This window comes from Budorcas taxicolor, chromosome 24, assembly GCF_023091745.1.
Source record: "Budorcas taxicolor isolate Tak-1 chromosome 24, Takin1.1, whole genome shotgun sequence".
In the NCBI taxonomy this organism is placed as follows: domain Eukaryota; kingdom Metazoa; phylum Chordata; class Mammalia; order Artiodactyla; family Bovidae; genus Budorcas; species Budorcas taxicolor.
Window position 1 is genome coordinate 25,572,494 of NC_068933.1, and position 22,485 is coordinate 25,594,978.

The following is a 22,485-nucleotide window of genomic DNA, read 5'->3' on the forward strand; positions in this document are numbered from 1 at the left end:
TCTTTGTTACCGGTCTATCCTAATGGATGCAAGCCATCAGCGTAGACCTCACTGAGTGACAGATGATGGTGACGTGAACCTGCGTGGCAACAGTGAAAAAGATGAGACATCTTCCGAATCTGGATTTACTTTCTTATATAGAAAAGAATTAAGTCCTGTGTGACTGAAAATGGGAGGCCAGTGTCTCTAATAGGTTCTAATAGGTCAGAAACATCTTGTGTGGAAAACTGTAATATAAGCAACCCTTATATTCTAGTAGCAGGCCGGGAGAAGCTTATCTCCCTAATAGGTCTACAGCAGGTTTACAGCCCACAAAATATTCAAAGTAGAGACGTCACTGCCCACTAACTTTGTATATTGGAGCATTACTGCCCTCTAGTGATGAAAAGAAAACAAGAATTTAGGAAAAGCTAGGCAGTGGCAACCAATGCTGCCAATACACATTTTGAAGTTTCAGAGTCTCTGTGCCATCACAGGGGACTTCTTAACAGTTTTTGATCAGAAGATACCATGAGCCATTCTATGTCAGAAAAAATACAACCTGGCATTGCTTTCCAAAGTTATCCAATCCATAATTTTCAAGGAAGCAAGAAGCCTGGAGTAATTTTTAAAAAGCAAGAATCCTGAGACCCACTGGTTAAGGTGTAACGACTACTGTAGATAAAAAATTAGAGTAGGCCACCTGATGCGAAGAGGCGACTCATTAGAAAAGACCCCAATGCTGGGCAAGATTGAAGGCAGGAAGAGAAGGGGACAACCGAGGATGAGATGGTTGGATGGCATCACCAACTTGATGGACATGAGTTTGAGCAAGCTCTGGGAGTTGGTGATGGACAGGAAAGCCTGGCGTGCTGCCATCCATGGGGTCACAAAGAGTCGGACATGACTGACCAACTGAACAACAAAATAGAAGGGGAGTTTAACCTTTAAAAATTGTTGAGTCATTATATTGTACATCAACTATTATCTCAATAAAAGAAAAAAAATTTTTTTAAGAATTAGTATCATATATAATGATAATAACAACACAAATCTGTTCTTGTCTTCCATAGCAAAATAATGATGTTTAATGAGTATAACTGGGAATTCCTGAACTGAGGTTTTCTGTGTGACAGGGTAGCTAAGGCAAGACGACCACAGGAAACTACTCTTTAGGGAGAACTTCTGCATGAATCCCTTTTCCTTTGGGAAAAAGTAACACCAACTTGTGTCGAGGCTGATAGAAAGAACAAAACCCTTTGTTTTTATTTTTTCTGTCATTTTAATGTAAGATTGAAACAGACTGCTATACAACATTTGAGATTCCACAGAAAACTGCATGCTTCTGCTATTAGAAAACTTTGAAGCACTTGAACTTTCCTTCTTTAAAAAATGAATATGGAGGTTTCAAGCATTTTTGTCAGCACAGTCATTCATGACAACCTTCTGGATACTTATTTTCCACCTTTTCCTAAAAAAAAGGTAATTCTCATTTACCAGAACCCCACCTACCACTGACAGATTCAAAGCTCCTCAGCTCAGAAGTGATCAAAACATACAAGAAAGTATAATTAGCAGTCCAAAGCTTGGTTTAAATGTTTGGAGAACAGCAAACACTCAATAATACATACCAAATAGCTTATTATCATTTCTATGATAATAATGAATCAACATCTAAAACCACTTAAACTGAAAATTTCTGATTCAGTGTCTACTGGTATAAAGCCTTCATTATTCTTACAGCATCACAGGTTTTAGAAACTACACAATACATTCCTAGCATTCCACAGGAGTCATCACTTTCAAATATAATACACATCTGCGTGTTACACATACATACAGTTGTCTACAGAAGCATTCTGTCATATGTCACTCTTAGCCTCAAATAACAGGATACAGAAAGCCATACAGGACAACACCACAGAACTTCTGCATATTCCCTTTCCCCAGCTGTTAGTAGGGAGCACGTTTTATAAGAGAAAGTGATGAAACATCAGAACATTTGCGTCCAGTGTTTGACCCCAACTTTTAACTCTCTTATCGTCTTCTGGTTCCACCATATCCTAGAAGGAGAAGAGCAAATTTCGTATTAGTTTTCTTCAATGCACTAAAACTGCTCATAAAATGACAACAGTAATACACGTTTACTGTCAGCAAATGAGTAAGAGATATGAGGGAAGAGAAGCAGGTTGCGGTCCAGGACTGTGCAGGACACAGAGCACCCGCCCTGGCCCCCCAGCAGCCCTTCCAGCCCTCCCATCAGCATCATGGTTGCTGGGAGTAACTTTTAACCAGGAAACCAAAGATGTGTTCTCTGGGAGCGGCCTGACATAGTACAGGCAATTCTCAAAGTCTAAGCCAAACAGCAGAGAGGCCGCTGAAGCCTAGGTCAGGCCCTGCTGCCTCTCATGACTCCAGTGGGAAACAGAAGCAACCTGGGGGAGGGTTATGGACTTTTGATGGTAAATGTTAGTCAACACGCACACGCGCATGCACGCACACGTGCTAACACGTTACAAGACCATGAGTGTTTCCATCTGTTCTCATTCTTTTTCAGACTTTCCTGTAAGTTATTTGCTAATGTTTAAGATTTTCTTCATGTAAGGAGAAAAATTTCTTTCTAGTTGATATATCTAGTTGATAATTCTTGCTTCCACGGAGAATGAGTTTTCTATTCTCCTAATTTCAAGAATTATTCACTGTTCTGTAACTTCTACCCTCTGCTAAGAGAAGAAAAACCCAACCCATAGCAATCTATTACTGTTTCATCATCCACTAACCCCATTCTCTGCTAATTAGCTGGATGCTTAACCTCAACTAATTTATATATATATATATCTCATCTCTGCTTCTTTACAAAATTTCCTCTTAGCAACTGCAATAAACATATTTTTGACAATAATGTAAATTGAAGAATGGCTCAATAAATTTTTATTGAGCTTTACTGAACTGAAATGTTCACCCTTCTACCTAGAAAATTCCCACTTTAGAGCTTAAAGGACCCCTAGAGATTTAACAGAATTAAACATAGACAAATACAATGTTCAGGAAAGTTTAACTTAAAAGATGACTAGTAATAGAAGTGAGTCTCTAAACCAAATTCCTGTTTGAGTTTTAAAGAAGAGAAGTGGAAGAAAAGAATGACTCTGAATTGTATTTTCATCTCAATTAATTATGCAATTAATATTTCTGGCAGGTATACCACATAAACCATAACTGCTAAATACATAATCGTAGTAAGGTCCAAATTACTTCCGTACTCTACTGAACAGGAACTTACTGATTTTTGCTCTCACCTGATGCTGTTCTGGTTCTTGGCTCTGAGCTTGAACATGCTGAATAGCTTCCAGGGCCTCCCCGAAGTGGTGAGTAAGCCCGGCTATTCCACGTGCTGGTGTATGACGGAGGATAGGATGGGTACCACGAGTCTGAAAAGGGGGTTGCCGCTCTAGAAAGAAAAAAGCGGGGCAGGCATTTTCCTTGTGACTATGATTTTTAAATCCCTTCCTGTTCCTAAACTATCAGGAAACTATTTTTATCAAGTATTTTTTTCCATAGTGTTTCTTGTTGCTGTTATTTAGTCGATAAGTTCTGTTCAACTCTTTGGTAAAGAATCTGCCTGCAATGCAGCAGAGTCCGGTTCAATTCCTGGGTCGGGATGATCCCCCGGAGAAGGGATAGGCTACCCACTCCAGTATTCTGGCCTGGAGAATTTCACGTACTATATATAGTCCCTGGGTCTCAAAGAGTTGGACACGACTGAGCAACTTTCACTTTTCACTTTTTCACTTTGTGACCCCATGGACTGTAGTCCGCCAGGCCCCTCTGACCATGGGATTCTCCAGGCAAGAATATTGGAGTGGGTTGCCATTCCCTTCTCCAGGGGATCTTCCCAACCCAGGATCGAACCCACATCTCCTGCATTGGAAGGGGGATTCCTTATCACTGAGCCACCAGGGATGCCCACCATATGAGGATTAACATGAAATAAATACTGTTTTATATTTCTGCCCTTGTTATGGTCATTGCTGTGAAGGAAGAAAATGATGCAAATAAAGGCTCCTTTCTGAATTCACACTCAAATACACTATAAACTTAAACTACAGTCAACACTGAAGACGTTAAAAACATGGGTCCCCAGCTCTTTTGACCCTCGCTTCTACCGTTCTTCAGCTAAGCAGAGGCCAGCTGTGCCCCAAATGCTGTATTCTTTCCTGCCTTCTCGGGTGTCAACACCTTTCTCCTGTCTCAAATCTGTAAGCATGACATGGGAAAGAAAACAAGACATGTAACCCTGATCGAAACACAGACAGCATTCCTTCCCCGCCCCCAGAGAATCTGATTTAACAGGGTAATGTCATCAGAATTTACTTCCTTAACAAATCCAGTCAGATTTACAAGACAAAGAAGCCTCTAAAGAAAGCCTGAATTAAAGAGCAGATGGGATAAATGCAAAGCCTACCTGTTGCTGCCGAACAAATATCCTAATATCCCTCCGGTTCCCAAGCCAGTCCAGAACCCCGGTCCTGAACGGTCATGCCCTTGCTGTCCGGGAAAAGCACTGCCAAAACCGGCAGCTGCACCATGCGGTCCTGGAAATAAAAATGATTTCTTATGTATCCCCTCTTAAACCATCGCCTACAAAACTAAAGGTAAAATATGACATTTCAATTGCTTCATCTGTATGATTTAACAATAATAGTTTGGTCTCAACTTATAACAAGTTATATTCAAAAAATGTACTCATAAAACAGTCTTATAACTAAGGAGTGCCTCCCTTTCCCACACACATGGAGGAGGAGAGATGTGTTTTAGGACAGTGGAAGGTGCTTTCTTCCTGAAAGGTCACATCCGCCCTGCTCCAAATTAGTTACTGGAAGATGAACCACACGTGTCAGAGTAACTTCCCTTCTATCTTGGGGGCGTCTCCAGAAGCGCCAGGCGAGAGCTGTACCTGAGTGTCTAGTGAAGGAATCCAAGTGGAGGGTATTTGTTAGTAGGGAAGTCAGGTCTTAGACCCAAAAAATATCTTCTGTTCAGAGAAAGGTTTTCTTAAACTGCTGTATGATATACATAAAAGAAGGCACTAATCCTATGTGTACAGCTCTTACAGCTAATCCTATGTGTCTGCATATACTACCCATGCGTGTAACCACTCCCCACATCAGTAAAACCTTTCCAGCACCCACAGACTCCTCATTACAACTCCCATGTCAGAGAAAAGCCGACTCTGACTTCTCTCACTACACTTTGGTCTCACCCTGTCTTGAACATTTTATAAACAGAATCATACAGAGATATTCTTTTGTGTCTGCTATACATTATGTCCAGGAGCGTCGACCTTCACCGCTGCATGTATCAGTTTTGTTTTTTCTAAATTTTTCTATAGTATTCTAATGTGTGAGAGAGAAAAAAAAAAAATTGGTCTCATCCTAATGCTGGGAGGGATTGGGGGCAGGAGGAGGAGACTGTCGAGGATGAGATGGCTGGATGGCATCACCGACTCGATGGACGTGACTTTGGATGAACTCCGGGAGTTGGTGATGGACAGGGAGGCCTGGCGTGCTGCGATTCATGGGGTCGCAAAGAGTCGGACACGACTGAGAGACTGAACTGAACTGAATGTTTACAGACATTCTATTTCTAGTTTTTGGCTGCTATGAATAAACTGCCCTGAGCATTCCTGTGCACATCTTTCTGTGCACACACGTGTGCATTGCTCTCAGGTGTGGATCTCGGAATGAGACTGCTGGGTCACTGGGTGACGTGTGTCTAGTCTCAATAGACACTGACAGTTTTCCACAGTGCTTTATCATCTCAGCCTCTTCCAGCAAGTTCCAAGTACCTACATCCTTGCCATTGCTTGGTAGTCTGCCCTTTTAATGTCAGCCATTATGATTAAATGGTGGTTAATGAAGAACTCAGGTTTTAATCTGCATTTTCCTGAAGATGAATGATGCTAAGCACCTTTTCAAATTTTTACTGGACATCTGGACATCTTTTACTATAATAATTTTTTTTAAAAAGAGCTGTTCAAATCTTTTCTCCACTAAAAAAATTCAGTTGTCTGTCTTTTTCTCTGATTTATGGGAGTTCTTTATTGTAGACACACATCCTTTGTTGGAAATACGTTTTACAAATACCTTCTCCCAGTCTGTGGCTTGCCTTTTCACTCTCTCAAAGTTGTTTTAAGATGACTAGACATTCTTAAATTAATCTAGTTTACCCATCTTTTCTTTTTTGCTTGCATTTTTTGTACTCAAAGACATTTTTGCCTATCCTGACAAATATTTTCCTATTTCCTCCTGGAAACCTAACTGTCGTATCTTTTATGTTGAATACTGTAATATTTAATGAATAAAATTTTGTGCATGGTATGAAACAGAATTCAAGGTTATTACCAAACCTAATCAAGTCTGACTAGATAATTTATAATTTAATCACGAATCCTTAAAATAGTAACCACAATTGACTTAAAAGAGAAAACCGAAGCGGTAAAAGAAGTCAAAAGTAAAAAATAAGAAGGCAAATCTGCTTTGGTTTCCCAGTGTGAGCATTTTCATGCTTCAGACCACGCTCACTGCCGGACTCCCACCTTACTTCCCGCCATGGTCTAGGGGAACGCACCTGTGAACTCAGACTTAAAGCCTGCAGGAGGAGGCCCGGCCGAGCTGCCGAATCTCTGGTAACGATGGGAATATGGAGGATCCTCAGAATATGGTGGAGGTGACTCGTGACCATCACTGAGGAAGAATTTATAAACTCCAAAGGCAAGAGCAAGCAGCACCACGATGGTAACCACTCCACTGAGGCTACAAGACTCTGGGGAGGACAGCTTGTTATAGTAGTTAGAGAATGAGCTGAAGCCATGCTCTTTTCCAGACTCTCTCAGCTTCTTCAAGCCCAGTTCCGTGTAATCTAACTGGTACTCCAAGCCACAGGAACCTCTAAGTACATACTGGTCTTCAGAGGATTCATAGCCTTCGCAGCTCACCACAGTTTTTCCAAATTTGTATGCGACATCTAAATCAGTCTTACATTCCCACTGTGAAGAAAGAGTAGACATAGGTTATTAGAATCATAAGATTTTTTTTTTCACTCAATATACATTATTTGGGCTGTATGAGTGAGTGAAAGTATCACAGTCGTGTCCGACTCTGAGACCCCATGGACTTCTCCATGGACCCCATGGAATTCTCTGGGTGAGAATACTGGCGTGGGGGACCTTTCCGTTCTTCAGGGGATCTTCCCAACCCAGAGATCGAACTCAGGTCTCCCGCGTTGCAGGCGGATTCTTTACCAGCTGAGTCACAAGTGAAGCCCAAGAATACTGGAGTGGGTATCCTATACCTTCTCCAGCAGATCTTCCCAACCCAGGAATCAAACCAGGGTCTCCTGCATTGCAGGCGGATTCTTTACCAACTGAGCTATCAGGGAAGCCAAACAACAAAAAGAAGCAAGGGAATGATAAAATTCAGAATGAGTATTTCTGTGCTGGGGGAGGGCAAAGATATTGGTGCTGGGGGCTTCAAAGATATTGGTGATGTTCACGATCTATTGAAGCAAGGTGGTGGGTACGGGAGTGCTCATTTACTACTATTTCTTATTTCTTACATACAGATGTGAAGAATTCTTTTGTACATATTAAGCCTTCCCTAATTTATAAATTTTAAGCAAATTTTTTTAAATGTCGACTTTTTAATCACTGTTGCTGAAGAAGTTTTCTTTAAACACAGAGGTTTTTTTAAACATTAAGGTTCAAAAATTAGCATCATATACGGTACCTGGTGGCTCCATACAGCATTAGAGATGGTATATAACCTTCTGAGAAAAACTTTCCATACAAATTCTATAAAAACCATGAACTACCATTCCCAAGGTCCAATCCAAGAAGCAACTGCTTAAAGCTTTTTCTAAAGATACTTAGAAAAACACAAAAAGAATCTATGCTAGCCTCAAAATTTTCCAGCTTAAAAAAAAAAATGTCCAGGCCTAGTTTGAATTTTATAACTATTTTCAGCTGAAAGCTTCTCTAACAACTTTTTTTAAAAGGTAAGCTAAAATAGATCTGACTGGTTTCTCTTTTTTAGGACAATATCTTCCTCTCTCAAACTTCAGATACATTGTGACAGCTTTATTCATATATAATTCACATACTATACATTCACCCATTTCATTGGGTTGTAGTATATTCACAGAGCTGTGCAGCTATCACCACGACCAATTTTGGAATATTCTCATCACCCCCAAAAGAAATCTCATCTCCATGAGCAGTCACTCCATTTCCCCGCAACTTCAGACAACCACCAATCTGTCTGCAAGGATTCCCCTATTCTGAACATTTCACATAAACGGAAACATACAATATGTGGTCCTATGTGACTAGCTGCTTTCACTTGGCAGAATGTTTTTAAGGTTCACACACGTAGCATAAATTAGCACTTCATTTCTTTTTGTGGCTCAAAAAGACTCCATCGTATGGAAATACCACATTTTGTTTATTCATTCATCACCGATGGACATCTGGGCTGTTTCTACTTTTTTGGCTTTTGTGAATAATGCTGCTGCAAACATTTAGTATGTTTCTGTGTGGACGCGCGTTTCCAGTTCTCTTGGGTGAACACCTAGGTGTGGAATGACTGGGGCATACAGTAACTCTATGTTTTAAACTTTTGAGAAACTGCCAGTGTTTCAAAGTGGCTATACCAGTTCACATGCCCAACAACAGTGTATGAGACTCTCATCCTCACTGACATTTGATATTATGCCTTTTTAATGGCAGGCATCCTGTTGGGTAGGAACTGGTATTTTATTGAGGTTTTAACTTCTATTTCCCTGACAGCTAATGATGTGGAACATTTTTTTTTCCACATGTTTACTGACCATCTGTATATCTTCTTTAGAGAAATGTCTACTTAAATACCTTATCCACTTTTAAATTTGGTTATCTGTCTTCTGAGTTGTAACAGTTCTTCACATACTCTGGACACAAGTTCCCAATCAGATATATGACTGCAAAAGCTTTCTCCTTTTGCGTACATCCTTTTCACTTTCTGGAAGACTAAAAATTTTTAATTTGGATAGTATAATATATAATTTTTCTCTTGTGCTGTTGTTGCTACCACTATTCCATTTTTTAAATAATTTTATTTGGAGGAAGATTTAAAAGCTTGTTGATTTAGGTAAATAAGACAAACTCAATCTCTACTGGTATTTCATGTTAACTGTCATTTCCTTAACAGCATATACTAAAAGTGGCTTTTAATTATTATATTTAAACTCTCAGAGTTAAATAAGGCTCTCTCCTGCTACTAAACCTGAGTCAATGTATGATGGTCTCTAGACTTCTCTGCTCTGCCATTTACTCCCTTCTCCATCTCTTCAGCTCTAAAAATCTCATCATTCCTTACTAACACAGTACATCACTGTTTTCCTCTTGAAGTCTTCTTTCACAATCCCCCCAACAACACATGACTTTACAATGCTTTGCTGGCACCTAGATGTAATGTGACCGCTTGTCTCATCTTTTCTACTAGGAAGAGCACTCGGGGGTTGTGACTCCATCATTCGTTTTTGTATTATAGTATTTAATATACATTTAGTCAATGACTTTACTGATAGTATCTTTCTTTCCATCAAGACTGAAAAGTAATACAAAAATAATTTCAGCTTTAACCTGAAGATTCCATGGTTCAGTGAGCAAGACTATAAAAAAGTATTGTGAAACAAGTATCACCAAGCAAATAAGAACCCTCTCCCTGAATTGCATAAACTTGGCTAAAGATTATATCAAATAAGACTATCACTCTGACGGAACAGTAAACTGTCAACACAAGCCTCTTGCCAGCCGACCAACCATCTTAGGTCCTTTCAGAAAGCAGGCAGGATGCAAAGTAGAAATCTCGTAGTGTTGGTTTAAACTGAATTCAGTTAATAAAATCTATTCCGTCTCTGCTGCTGCTGCTGCTAAGTCGCTTCAGTCGTGTCTGACTGTGCGACCCCAGAGACGGCAGCCCACCAGGCTCCCCAAGCCCTGGGATTCTCCAGGCAAGAACACTGGAGTGGGGTGCCATTTCCTTGTCCGATGCAGGAAAGTGAAAAGTGAAAGTGAAGTTGCTCAGTCGTGTCCGACTCCTAGTGACCCCATGGACTGCAGCCTACCAGGCTCCTCCATCCATGGGATTCTCCAGGCAAGAGTACTGGAGTGGGGTGCCACTGCCTTCTCCATTCCATTTCTAAAGGATAGTAAATTTTGGAACTTCAAGGAGATGGTCGAGCCTAAGAACAAAATACCTGAGACTTAAAAGACAATAAACAAAGCCCAGTGAAATGTTTTCATTCAGAAGTAACCACCCTCAGTTCAAAAACAACTTTTAAAATATTAAACATTTGAAGCATAATAGCGACACATGTAACCCCACTACTTACGATCTACAATGCCTTAATAATCATTGTTATTTTTTAAGAGTAGGTTGGTATTCTTTGAGGAATGACAGAAAAATAACAACCAGAAGAAATCTTCCCCCTACCCACCCCCCCAAGTATATGAAAAGTTTTAAGAACTTACTAATGTCTTAGAAAAAAGTTATGGCATAAAAATTACAATGATTATTTCCAGGCTTTAAAAGCAGTTCATTTCTTTTGTAGAAGCTTTCTTCCAGAGAATGGATGACTGATTTATATTTATATATTTTAGTGTAACCTTAGATTTTTCTATATGTGCTTCCCAAAATACTGAACAACATCTCAATAAACAGTTTTCTGAAAAAAATTCAATTTAGACTGGCATCGACATAATAATATTACCTGTACATCGTAACCATCCCAGCCTCTGTTCTGACACTGTATGACTTTAGGGGTGTAAGAGTCACATCCAGCTGTACCTCCCACACATTTCAACTGTGGGATGGGATCCAACCTCCGGGACGTGGTATAGCGGTCATAGTAGAGGGTGAGAGCTTTTATGTCCCGCAACAATATTCTGTCTGAAACAGTAAGAACACAGATAAACAGACGGTAAATACTGTCCTATAAAAGATTCGTTCTAGTCAGACTCTTGTGGTAGGAAATACTTTCAAAAGTCAGTCTTTCCTGCCTTTTGAGGATGATCACGGAAGAGCTGACGAAGGAGTTTCCCAGATCCCAAAGCTATCACAACATCCTTCAGGTCTTCCGCACAAAATTCAGAAAGTCACACCTCTGAGGCCTCCCTTCATTTCAGGATGGATGCCCCCTAAACAGCTTCTATATCGTAAGTTCTACATAATTTTTGCAAATCAGAGGCAAAAGTACATTACCCTGAAATGCTGTACTACTGTATGACAACATCGATGGTTAATTTAAAAAGCAAAAAATATACACGAATGCTCCTGGAGCATATTCAATGACTTGAATGTCTGTCAACATGTAAATGATTTAATGCAATTTTGGCCTAGTCCCAAAATCTACGGCAGTTAAAATGAGTGAACTAGAATTCATGTATCACAGAAGAAACAGTAAAAATATCTCAAGCAAAATGTATGTTGTAGAATGTTTAGCAGGATAGCTTTACATGAACCTTGAAAACTGGCAACACAGCACTACTTACTGTTGAAGTCTATACATGTATATAAAAATATATGAAAACCACATAGGAATGACTCAATAGCAGAGTATCTCCGAGGAGGGAGGGAGACAAGAGACTTTAGCTCTCTATCTCTAATGTTTTATACTTTGCAGGTGGGAGGAGACTTGCTGCAAATACAGTAAAATGTGAAGATTCAATAAAACTGGCTGGTGAGGATATGGTATTTTCCTTGTATACTTCTGTGCGTTTAAATATTTTAAATATTTCAAAATTTTAAAAAGTTAGAAACAGTTACATTATCTTACAAATTTAAAATCACACTGACAAAGCAGTTTAAAAAGAAGACGTCAAAACAAGGAAATGAAGTCCAGCACTGATGTACATAAATTAGTTCTGAAGTGTTACTGGAAAATGAAACATCTTCCTACTTATCATCCTTGGATTATGATGGAAGAGACTGTGGACTGGTTCACTCAACATCCATTTTCCCCTCAAATTGGTACTAACGTCTTGCAAAGCTAAAAGACTCCTAAAACCTCTTAAAGCTACAGTTCCTGAAAGAGATCTCGGTTCTGTCAACCGGGGGGACTCAAGCAAGACCCGGAGGACAGAGCTTCAACTCAGACCACGCTCTGGCTAGCAGACAGGTACAGGGCTCAGGGTTTTTCTGACACTGTCCACTGCCCCATAATTAGCTCTGTGGATGCCAGGAGGCTTGATGGAAGCCACCTATTGTTCACTGCTACAGATGAAGCAGGCATCACTTTCTACCATTTTGTTAGCACCTAATTCCCTACAATCAACTTGACAAAATAGCAGTATGTGCTGCCTCTCAAATCCCACGGAAAGTACAATAAACGAATTGTCTTGATGACGTGAATAAAAAAGGTGAGGCAAAACAGAAAAGGAGACGGCAACAGAATTCCAGAAGGTGGAAGCAGACTAGTGAAGTCGCTCAGTCGTGTCCAGCTCTTTGAGACCCATGGACTATAACATGCAGTCCATGGAATTCTCCAGGCCAGAGTGCTGGAGTGGGCAGCCTTTCCCTTCTGCAGGGGATCTTCCCAACCCTGGGATCGAACCCAAGTCTCCCGCACTGCAGGCAGATTCTCTACCAGCTGAGCCACAAGGGAAGCCCCAGAATACTGGACTGGGTAGCCTTTCCCTTCTCCAGGGGATCTTCTCGACCCAGGAATTGACCTGGGGTCTCCTGCATTGCAGGCGGCTTCTTTACCAACTGAGCTGTGAGGGAAGCCCCGGACTGGTAGTTAGTCCTAAGTATAAGCCAAATGCCAAACCAGCAGGTGAGAAAACAGAGAACCAACCTGACATGATAGAATCCTTGAAAGGAACAGGAAATGGCAGCTCCTGAACAGCAGTCCATGGAAACTTGAGACGAAGCTACATCCCTAGATCGTCTCCCCAACTCATATATAGTTGTGAAATATATATATGTATTTTATAGTTTTTTAAAGTCTAAAAGTAACTCGTTTTCCCTTTAAAATGAGAGATCCACTCTTTCTCCAACTTCATATTTCTATGATAACCAAAACTAGCAGCCTGGTAAGTAGCTTCTTGATCACACAGATACATATACAAAGGCTGTTTTGATTCTTATTTATTTTTATATAATTGAATCATACAGTGCACATGAGTCTTCCCATGATTTTCCACCTAATCATAGATATTCCCTGACATCAGCAAATACACATCCTATTTATACTTATTTACCAAAAAAAGCTTAATAAATTAGACTAGGCTGAGACTCACTGGCCATATTCTGTTAATAAAACAAAACTAAAAATAATATAAATAACAACATATAAAACAATAGTAAAAAGACAGCTGAAAACCAGTAACAGAGAACGGAAAACTGGACTAAAGCTAACAAAATATATATGTAATCAAACCTATATGGTGGTTTAGTCACTAAGTTGTGTCCCACTCTTTGTGACCCCATGGCTATAGCCCACCAGGCTCCTCTGTCCATGGAATTCTCCAGGCCAGAATACTAGAGTGGGTTGCCATTCCCTTCTCCAGGGGATCTCCCCACCCATACAGCGAACCTGGGTCTCCTGCACTGCAGGCAGATTCTTTACCAATTGAGCCACCAGGGAAGCCCCAATTAAACCTATTAAGCCTATAGTAACACTACCACAGGATTAGGAAAATTGATCATCCTGTGCACAACATATAAAAATTAATCCCTGATGGTTAAACACTCACCATAAAACATACAACCAATTAAAAATACTGGAAAAAAAGCACAACAGAATATGTTTATGATCCTGGGATTAGAAAGATCTTAAGACACCAAAAGCAAGATGGACCAGCAAGACAGTGGCTGTACTTGGCAAATCATGTTCAATCTATAAAAACCCAAGAATCCATACTAACACTCAAAGAGACAGCCAAAAACTCATTTGTCTATACTTAAAGTGAGAACCAATCAATCACCTCCTTAATTTGAAAACTAGTAATTAAAGATTTTAAATTAAATGTTTATCCTAACTCTCTAGCCAGAACTATAATCTGAAACAATAGATAATCTCAACTTTACTGAAGAATATCAGTTAATAAAAGCAGAGGAAATAGAAAAATCATCATTTTACAACCCACTAAAGAAACAGACTCAGATTCGGACTAACTAGTTTTAAAATCTTTAAGCGAATGGATATTGGTATGGTGCCAAGTAACATTACACAAGTGCTTTGCAGTCACAAGAGGGGGAAATGTAACTTCACAAGGGAGAAACAGAACCGCTGTAATCCACCAGTCACTTCAGCACTGCCAAAGGCAGAACAGACTGTATTAGACCATCTCCAGTGATGTAACCTCCCAAAGTATTTAAGACGAATCTGATCAATCCTTTGAATCTAGCATTCAGTTCACTAGCTAAAATAGTGCCATGAGAAAACAGAATCTAGAAGGTAGGATATTCTGAACAACCACTGGCCCAATCCCTTCAGCAAAGCAGGGGCATGGAAAAAAAGAGACCCTTCTACATTTTCAAAAGACTTAAGGGATAATTCAACCATATGCGATGCATGGTCCTAGACTGGGCCCAGGTTTGAACAAACCAGCTTAAGACATTTTGGGGACAACTGTGGTATCCGAATATGGAATAAGTAATTAGTTGATATTAAGAAATTAGGCTTAATTTTGTTAGATGTAATGTTATTTTTACTATTTAGGGAAAAGTTCATTTAAAAAAGGTTTATACTGTAGGATTTACTTATGGCCTGTAATTAAAGTATTTCATCATTTTAAAAAAGAGAGGGTTGAAAGAAAACAGAGAAATAAGATTAATAATTTTCCAACAAAACTTAAAGATACTTTCCCCAGAATTCCTCCAGTAGACTGACAAGATCACTTAGTGTCAAGAGATTCAAGTAAAATGAGTATTTGACTTTTCCAATATGTACATGGAGAAAGACAAGGAGAAGAAAGAAGAAAACAGCTTTTGAATAATCATCAAACACTGTCTGTCATGTTTGGTACAGAGTAGAAGAAATAACATTTTATTTAGAGCCGTTGAACCTACAAAATCCAAGAGAACTTCCCAAAAGACAACTCTGTTGTATTAGGAGAATTTAACAAGACAGTTGGATATTTTGTCAGCTTACCAAAAGGCCAAAGCTCTTCTTGTAACTGTAATGTCTAATTACAGAAGAAAATTTAAAGCCTATCTCAATTACTGACAAATTACTATATTTTTATATGACAAATTACATATATACTATATTTGTGTATATAATTACTATATACATCCATAAAATATCTAGAAACAAACTTAAGGTCAATATGTGATCTATATAAAAAAAATATATATATAAATAAAACCTAAATAAATTTAAGGCAGGTACAACCAGGAACCCAATTGGGCTTCCTTGGAACTAGAAAGAAATTATGTTAAAGGCTTTCAGAAAAATTGATGTCTATAAGTAGCCAAAAAATTTTCTGAAAAATACTTTGCTTAAATAAGCTACAAGGATAGACTACACAGCACAAGGAAATAGAGCCATTATTTTGTAATAACTTTAAACGGAAAACAATCCTAAAAAAAACCCCAACCATATGTTGACACCTGAAACAAACATTGTCAGTCAATACATCAATTAAAAAAAAAAAAGAAGGCATTGCTTTACCAGGTGATAAAGCTTATTATAAAATTAAAATAATCAAAATGGTATGAATAGTAATAGAAATAGACTAGTGAAGTGTGAAACAAAAGAAAGTCTAGAAATAAATCCAGATTTATGTAGAAATTCAATACAAGATAAAGTGAGCTTTTTAATTTAGTAGACAAAGGATGCCTTCTTTAATAAATGTTTTGTCATAACTGACTATACAATTAGAATAAAACCCACCTACAGAAAGAGAAACAGAAATTTTCACTCAATCGTGTCTAACTCTTTGTGATCCCATGGACTGTAGCCCACCAGGCTTTGTCTATGGAAATTTCCAGGCAAGGATACCAGAGAGTTGCCATTCCCTTCTCCAGGGGATCTTCCTTACCCAGGGACTGAACCCAGGTCTCCTACACTGCAGGCAGACTCGTTACCATTTGAGCCATCAGGGAAGCCCCCGAATAAAATTCACCTAAAACTATATATAAAAACTTAATTCCACGTTTGAGCCAAAGATCTAAATTTCTCAGAACTACACCAAAATAAAATATTGTATATTAAACCCATACTACTGCTGCTGCTGCTGCTGCTGCTAAGTTGCTTCAGTCATGTCTGACTCTGTGCGACCCCACAGACGGCAGCCCACCAGGCTCCCCTGTCCCTGGGATTCTCCAGGCAAGGACACTGGAGTGGGTTGCCATTTCCTTCTCCAATGCAGAAAAATGAAAGTGAAGTCGCTCAGTCGTGTCTGACCCTCAGCGACCCCATGGACTGCAGCCCACCAGGCTCCTCTGTTCATGGGATTTTCCAGGCAAGAGTGCTGGAGTGGGGTGCCATACTACCTCCTACTAAGTAAAAAATTGTAAGAATGAAAATGTTCAATGGTTTAAAAAATCAGAAAGTATTACTAAACTAAGTAATAGGAATAATAACAACTTGACTTTGTTGCACAAGCACTGAGATAATGCAAAGAACACTGAACTAAATTCCCACCACCAACTTGCTATATAACTTTGGCCATGTCACTTTACTTACCTGTATAGAAATTACCAGTAAAGTTAAGATGTGATTCACCGAAAAACTGGTTGTGAAGCTTAGATATGATTTACTAAAATTATCTAGCAGAGTGCTTGATACATAACGGGAGATCAAGTATGAAAAAATTAGCCTTCCCAAGTGGCGCTGCTGCTGCTGCTAAGTCACTTCAGTCGTGTCCGACTCTGCGACCCCATGGACTGCAGCCTACCAGGCTCCTCAGTCCATGGGATTTTCCAGGCAAAAGTACTGGAGTGGGGTGCCACTGCCTTCTCCACAGGCGGCACTAGTGGTAAAAAAAAAAAAAAAAACCCACCTCTCCTGCCAATGCAGGAGACGTAAGAGATGCAGCAGGTTTGATCCCTAGGTTGGGAGGATCCCCTGGTGGAGGGCACAGCAACCCACTCCAGCATTCATGCCTGGAAAATCCCCATGAACAGAGGAGCCTGGCCAGCTGCAGTCCATAGGGTGGCACAGAGTCGACACGACTAAAGCGACTTAGCACGCACACGCGTACCTAGGGGTTTTCATTACTGTAACTCCACAGCATCTTTCCTCCTAGAGATCCTAAACGTTGCTACATTTTGTGTCCCCCGAAATTTGTATGTGAAGCCCTAATCCCCAACAGATGGCATTTGGAGACAGGGCCTTTGAGGGGCAATTAGTTTTATATGAGTATTGAGCCCCAATGACGGGATCAGTGCCCTTGTAAGAACAGGAAGAGACCAGGGCTCCTATCTCCCCACCCCCACTCTGTAACGTGAGAATGTTAACAAGACAGCCATCTGCAGAGCAGGAAGAGGGGCTTCACCAGACACCAAATATGCTGGCACCTGATCTTGGACTTCTCAGCCTCCAGAAATCGAGGAATAAATGCTGCTCCCAGTCTCTGCTTTTTTGTTACAGAAGCTTGAACTAACACAAGGTCTAAGAACAAAATGCTCACAACCTTACTCCACATCAGTCAAGGGTCACACAGAGTTCCCTGAAATCCAGACTCACAAATCGAAATTTACTCATAGGTGGTCTCAAGCTTAAGGTGAACAAAACCAAACTCCCCAAACCTGATTCTCCCACAATCCCCCATCTAAGGAAATGGTAATTCCATCCTTCTAGCCACTCAGACCCAAAACCATGAAGTCATCTTTGTCTCTTCTCTTCCTTCCACCCCTATGTCTAATCCAGCAGAATCATCTTGTCATTTCTACATTCAAAACAAGTGAGAAGCCAATCACTCTCATCAACTCTACTGCTTCTCCCTGGCCCAAACCATCACCTCTCTTGAAACTTCACTGGCCTCCCAGCTTCCCCCACACCCTCACCCGCTATGGTCTGTTTTCCAAGGAGCAGGCAGAATGAGCCTCTGAAATACAGGTCATATTAGACAGACATGTAAATACACACACACATATGTGTGTTGTGTGTCCTGTGCTTAGTTGCTCAGTCGTGTCCTATTCTTTGTGACCCCATGGTTGTAGCCTGCCAGGCTCCTCTGTTCATGGGGATTCTCCAGGTAAGAATACTGAAGTGGATTGCCATGCCCTCCTCCAGGGGATCCCAATCCAGGGATGGAACCTAGGTCTTCCACATTGCAGGAAGATTCTTTATCGTCTGAGACACCAGGAAGCCCATGAATAATGGAGTGGGTAGCCTAACCCTTCTCCAAGGGATCCTCCTGACACGACTAGATAGAGTAGAATAAAATAAAATACAGGTCATAGCACACCCATCCATTCAGATTTCTCATCAATTATCACCTTAAATGTGACTTCTTCCCTGATAAATGTATATTTTCAAACTCCCTGCTTCTACCTACACACTCTGTCCGCCTTATCCTATTTTTATCAACATCCACACCACTATTCAGGCTTCCCCGGTGGTGCTAGTGGTAAAGAACCTGCCTGCCAATGCAGGAGATGCAAGTTTGATGCCCTGGGTCAGGAAGTTCCCTGGAGAAGGAAGTGGCAACCCACTCCAGTATTCTTGCCTGGAAAATTCCACGGACAGAGGACCCTGGGGGTCTACAGTCCATGGGGCTGCAGAGTCAGACACGACTGAGCAACTGAGTACACAAACACATACCACTATTTACAATACAACACTTTTTTTTACCTGATTTGTTTATTGTCTATTTCTCAACAGATGTAAACTACTTCAGGGCAAAACACTGTTTGTTCACTGCTATGTATCCAACACCCAAAAGAATAACAAATACAAAGCAGCTCAATAAAGAATTTTGAAAATTTTTAGGTACTCTCTTTAGAACTGGTACAATTTTTCTTTTCTGGGCATATTATTGCTTTGTGTTAGCTAAGGACAAAGTAAGTACACGCAAAGTCAAACAAAAGACAAACAGTTCCTCAAAAGAAAGTTAAGGCCCAGTAGTTAAGACTGTGTTTACTCTGAAAATATTTTAGTGCCTTTTGTTCCAGAACAATAGTTTTATACAGCAGGCAGACTAAGAGCTACCAGGAAGCAGTTCACCATTTATTTAAATTTGGTTCCTTTTTTTCATTCCCTTGACTCATCTGTAAACCTTACTTCTTTATTTAAGAAAGGATTGAAGGTTCAACTAATGTTTTAATCCAGTTTATAAATTATAATTCTGATCAAAGTCTCCTATCTATATAAAACTTTCTAGAAATACATATGTAAAATGTACAGACATTTAAATACAACTTGACTTTTTAGTAAAACATCAACATCAAAGGAGTAATCAAAGTCAAGTACTTACAAATAACACCTTTTCTTTTTAGCATTTAAAAATAGAAAGAAGCTAAAAAAAAAAAAATCTGTTGCTTAAGTTCAAAAACACATTCATTTCTCATCACCAAATCACTACTGCAATACTGGTACACTTTCCATGCTTTAACATCTTTACTCCACAAAGCAAAAATGATGTCTTCATTGTTTGAAAATCATTTTTTACATCACTCCAATTTAACACCATGCATCACTTACTAATTGGAAAAACTGTCTGTGTGTATATATACACACATACATATTAATTATATGGGATATTACCGTTCCCATCAAATGTCGTTGGAAGATTCTAATAACACAGTGATATAAAATAACTTTTTCTTAAAAATCACTTATTTTGTACCATCACCAAAATATGACGCATTTTTTTTGGTCCAATGAGAAAAGCTTTAGTGCAACAGACTTCACCGTAATGCAAGCAGCAGCATGAGTGGTGCTCACATAAACAGTGCAGTCTACGTCTCTGACCTTGAGAGCCCCCTGGGCAGCAAGGCCAAACCAGTCCATCCTAAAGGAAATCAACCCTGAATATTCACTGGAAGGCCTGATGCTGAAGCTGAAGCTCCAATTCTCTGGCCACCTGATGCAAAGAATCGACTCAATGAAAAAGACCCTGCTGCTGGGAAAGACTGAAGGCAGGAGGAGAAGGGGCAACAGAGGGTGAGATGGTTGAATGCAACATCGACTCAATGGACATGAGCTTGAGCAAACTCCGGGGGATGGAAGAACAGGGAAGCCTGGCGTGCTTCAGTCCATGGGGTCGCAAAGAGTCAGACACTACTGAGCGACTGAACAACAACAACAGTCTACCTCCAAGGTCTGCAGCCTGTCCACTAAGTGTGACTCAGGCACTGCGCGTGCTGTGGCAACCTCCAGGTATAGCAACAGGCAGCCAAGACAACAGCCAGCGACGATGACGTCAGACAGTCTTGACAACAAAGCAGGAAGCGCAGGCGAGGGTCGAGCTTGCCAGCCAGACTCGGGGGACAAGAGCTGGCCGAGAAAGGAGAAGGTGGGCCAATTCCGGCAGTCCAGGGAGGGGAGAAGGGAATAGTAACCACGCTAGGATCGTCCCGTCCCGCCCACTCCCCACAGTCCACACGTCCGGGAGGACGAGGGGGAAGCGCACGCGGGACAGGCAGGAGAACGGAAACGAGAAACTACGGCAGAAGGGCGGCGAGCGGTGATGGTCCTCCGCTAGCTGAAGGCAGCGGGAAAGGGGGAGTGTGAGCGGCACTCACCGCGTTCGTCCCAGCACCGGGCTGTGCCCACGACCAGCAGGAACAAAAGGAGGCTGGACGGAGCGCAGCGTCCGGCCGCTGCCGGCCCGCCGGCCGCCGCCATGGCGCTGGACGAAGATGGCGCGCGGCAGCCGGGCTCGCAGGCCAGAGCCGGAGCTGCAGGTGTCCACGCGCGGCTACGCACTGACGCCGGTGGCTCGGGCCGCCGAGAAAGGCCGATCTGCTGCAGAGTCGCTGCCGCAAGAACAGTCCGTGCGCCACTCTGACGTCACTGCCGCTGCGCCGCGCGTGGGGACCCGAATGGCCGCCGCTGTGGGCGGGGCGCCGCCATTGGGAGGAGCCAAGGGCGGGGGCAGATAGTGTGGGCGGGGCGTGGGAGGGGCGCCGTCGTTGGGGCGGAACCAAGGGCGGGCGCGCAGGCCCCCGGGATGAGGGCCGGCAGCCTGAGGGTTTAGCGCAAAGGTGCTGTGGTTGAAAAATGAAACCATTATTAGGCAAAGTCTTTGGGTTCTGCTATGCTTAGTCGCTCAGTCGTGTCCGACTCTTTTCGAGTCTGTTTTGACTGTAGCCTGCTAGGTTTCTCTGTACGTGGGGATTCTTCAAGCAAGAATACTGGAGTGGGTTGCCGTGCCCTCCTCCAGGGGATCTTCCCAACCCAGGGATCAAACCCAGGTATCCCGCATTACAGGAGACGGATTCTTTTCCGTCTGAGCCACCAGGGAAGCCCAAGAATACTGGCGTGGGTAGCTTATCCCTTCTCCAGGATATCTTTCCTATTTGGGAATGGAACCCGGGTCTCCTGCCTGGCAGGCGGATTCTTTTACCAGCTGGGCTACTAGGGAAGCCCCAGGCAAAGTCTAACTGTAGTCAATTATGTATTTATAAAACCTCAATAACTTTCTCGACAAACGTTACTGTGCCTTACTCAACTTTATATCGTCAGCCCCTAGCATGATATCTGGCACAAGATTTGTGTTCCATTAACTGTGGAAAATTCTGAAAGAGATGGGAATACCAGACCACCTGACCTGCCTCTTGAGGAACCTATATGCAGGTCAGGAAACAACAGTTAGAACTGGACATGGAACAACTGACCGGTTCCAAATAGGAAAAGGAGTACGTCAAGGCTGTTTATTGTCACCCTGCTTATTTAACTTATATGCAGAGTACATCATGAGAAACGCTGGGCTGGAAGGAGCACAGGCTGGAATCAAGATTGCTGGGAGAAATATCAATAACCTCAGATATGCAGATGACACCACCCTTAGGGCAGAAAGTGAAGAAGAACTAAAAAGCCTCTTGATGAAAGAGGAGAGTGGAAAAGTTGGCGTAAAGCTCAACATTCAGAAAACGAAGATCATGGCATCTGGTCCCATCACTTCATGGGAAATAGATGGGGAAACAGTGGAAACAGTGTCAGACTTTATTTCGGGGGGGCTTCAAAATCACTGCAGATGGTGATTGCAGCCATGAAATTAAAAAATACTTACTCCTTGGAAGAAAAGTTATGACCAACCTAGATAGCATATTCAAAAGCAGAGACATTACTTTGCCGACTAAGGTCTGTCTAGTCAAGGCTATGGTTTTTCCAGTGGTCATGTATGGATGTGAGAGTTGGACTGTGAAGAAAGCTAAGCACCGAAGAATTGATGCTTTTGAACTGTGGTGTTGGAGAAGACTCCTGAGAGTCCCTTGGACTGCAAGGAAATCCAATCAGTCCATTCTAGAGGAGATCAGCCCTGGGTGTTCTTTGGAAGGAATGATGCTGAAG

The 22,485-nt window shown here is 41.4% G+C and overlaps 1 protein-coding gene across 1 annotated transcript; it reads right to left on the bottom strand.

Annotated features, from left to right (window-relative positions):
* Positions 1-1,228: 1,228 nt before the first annotated feature.
* On the bottom strand, positions 1,229-20,971 carry SARAF (store-operated calcium entry associated regulatory factor). Its single transcript, XM_052661373.1, has 6 exons — positions 20,715-20,971; positions 10,786-10,964; positions 6,607-7,024; positions 4,442-4,571; positions 3,276-3,427; positions 1,229-2,042 (listed from the first exon to the last, which is right to left on the bottom strand). Exons 1-6 carry the CDS (start codon positions 20,815-20,817, stop codon positions 2,017-2,019), a joined length of 1,008 nt encoding a protein of 335 aa, XP_052517333.1. The 5' UTR covers positions 20,818-20,971; the 3' UTR covers positions 1,229-2,016.
* Positions 20,972-22,485: the final 1,514 nt, after the last annotated feature.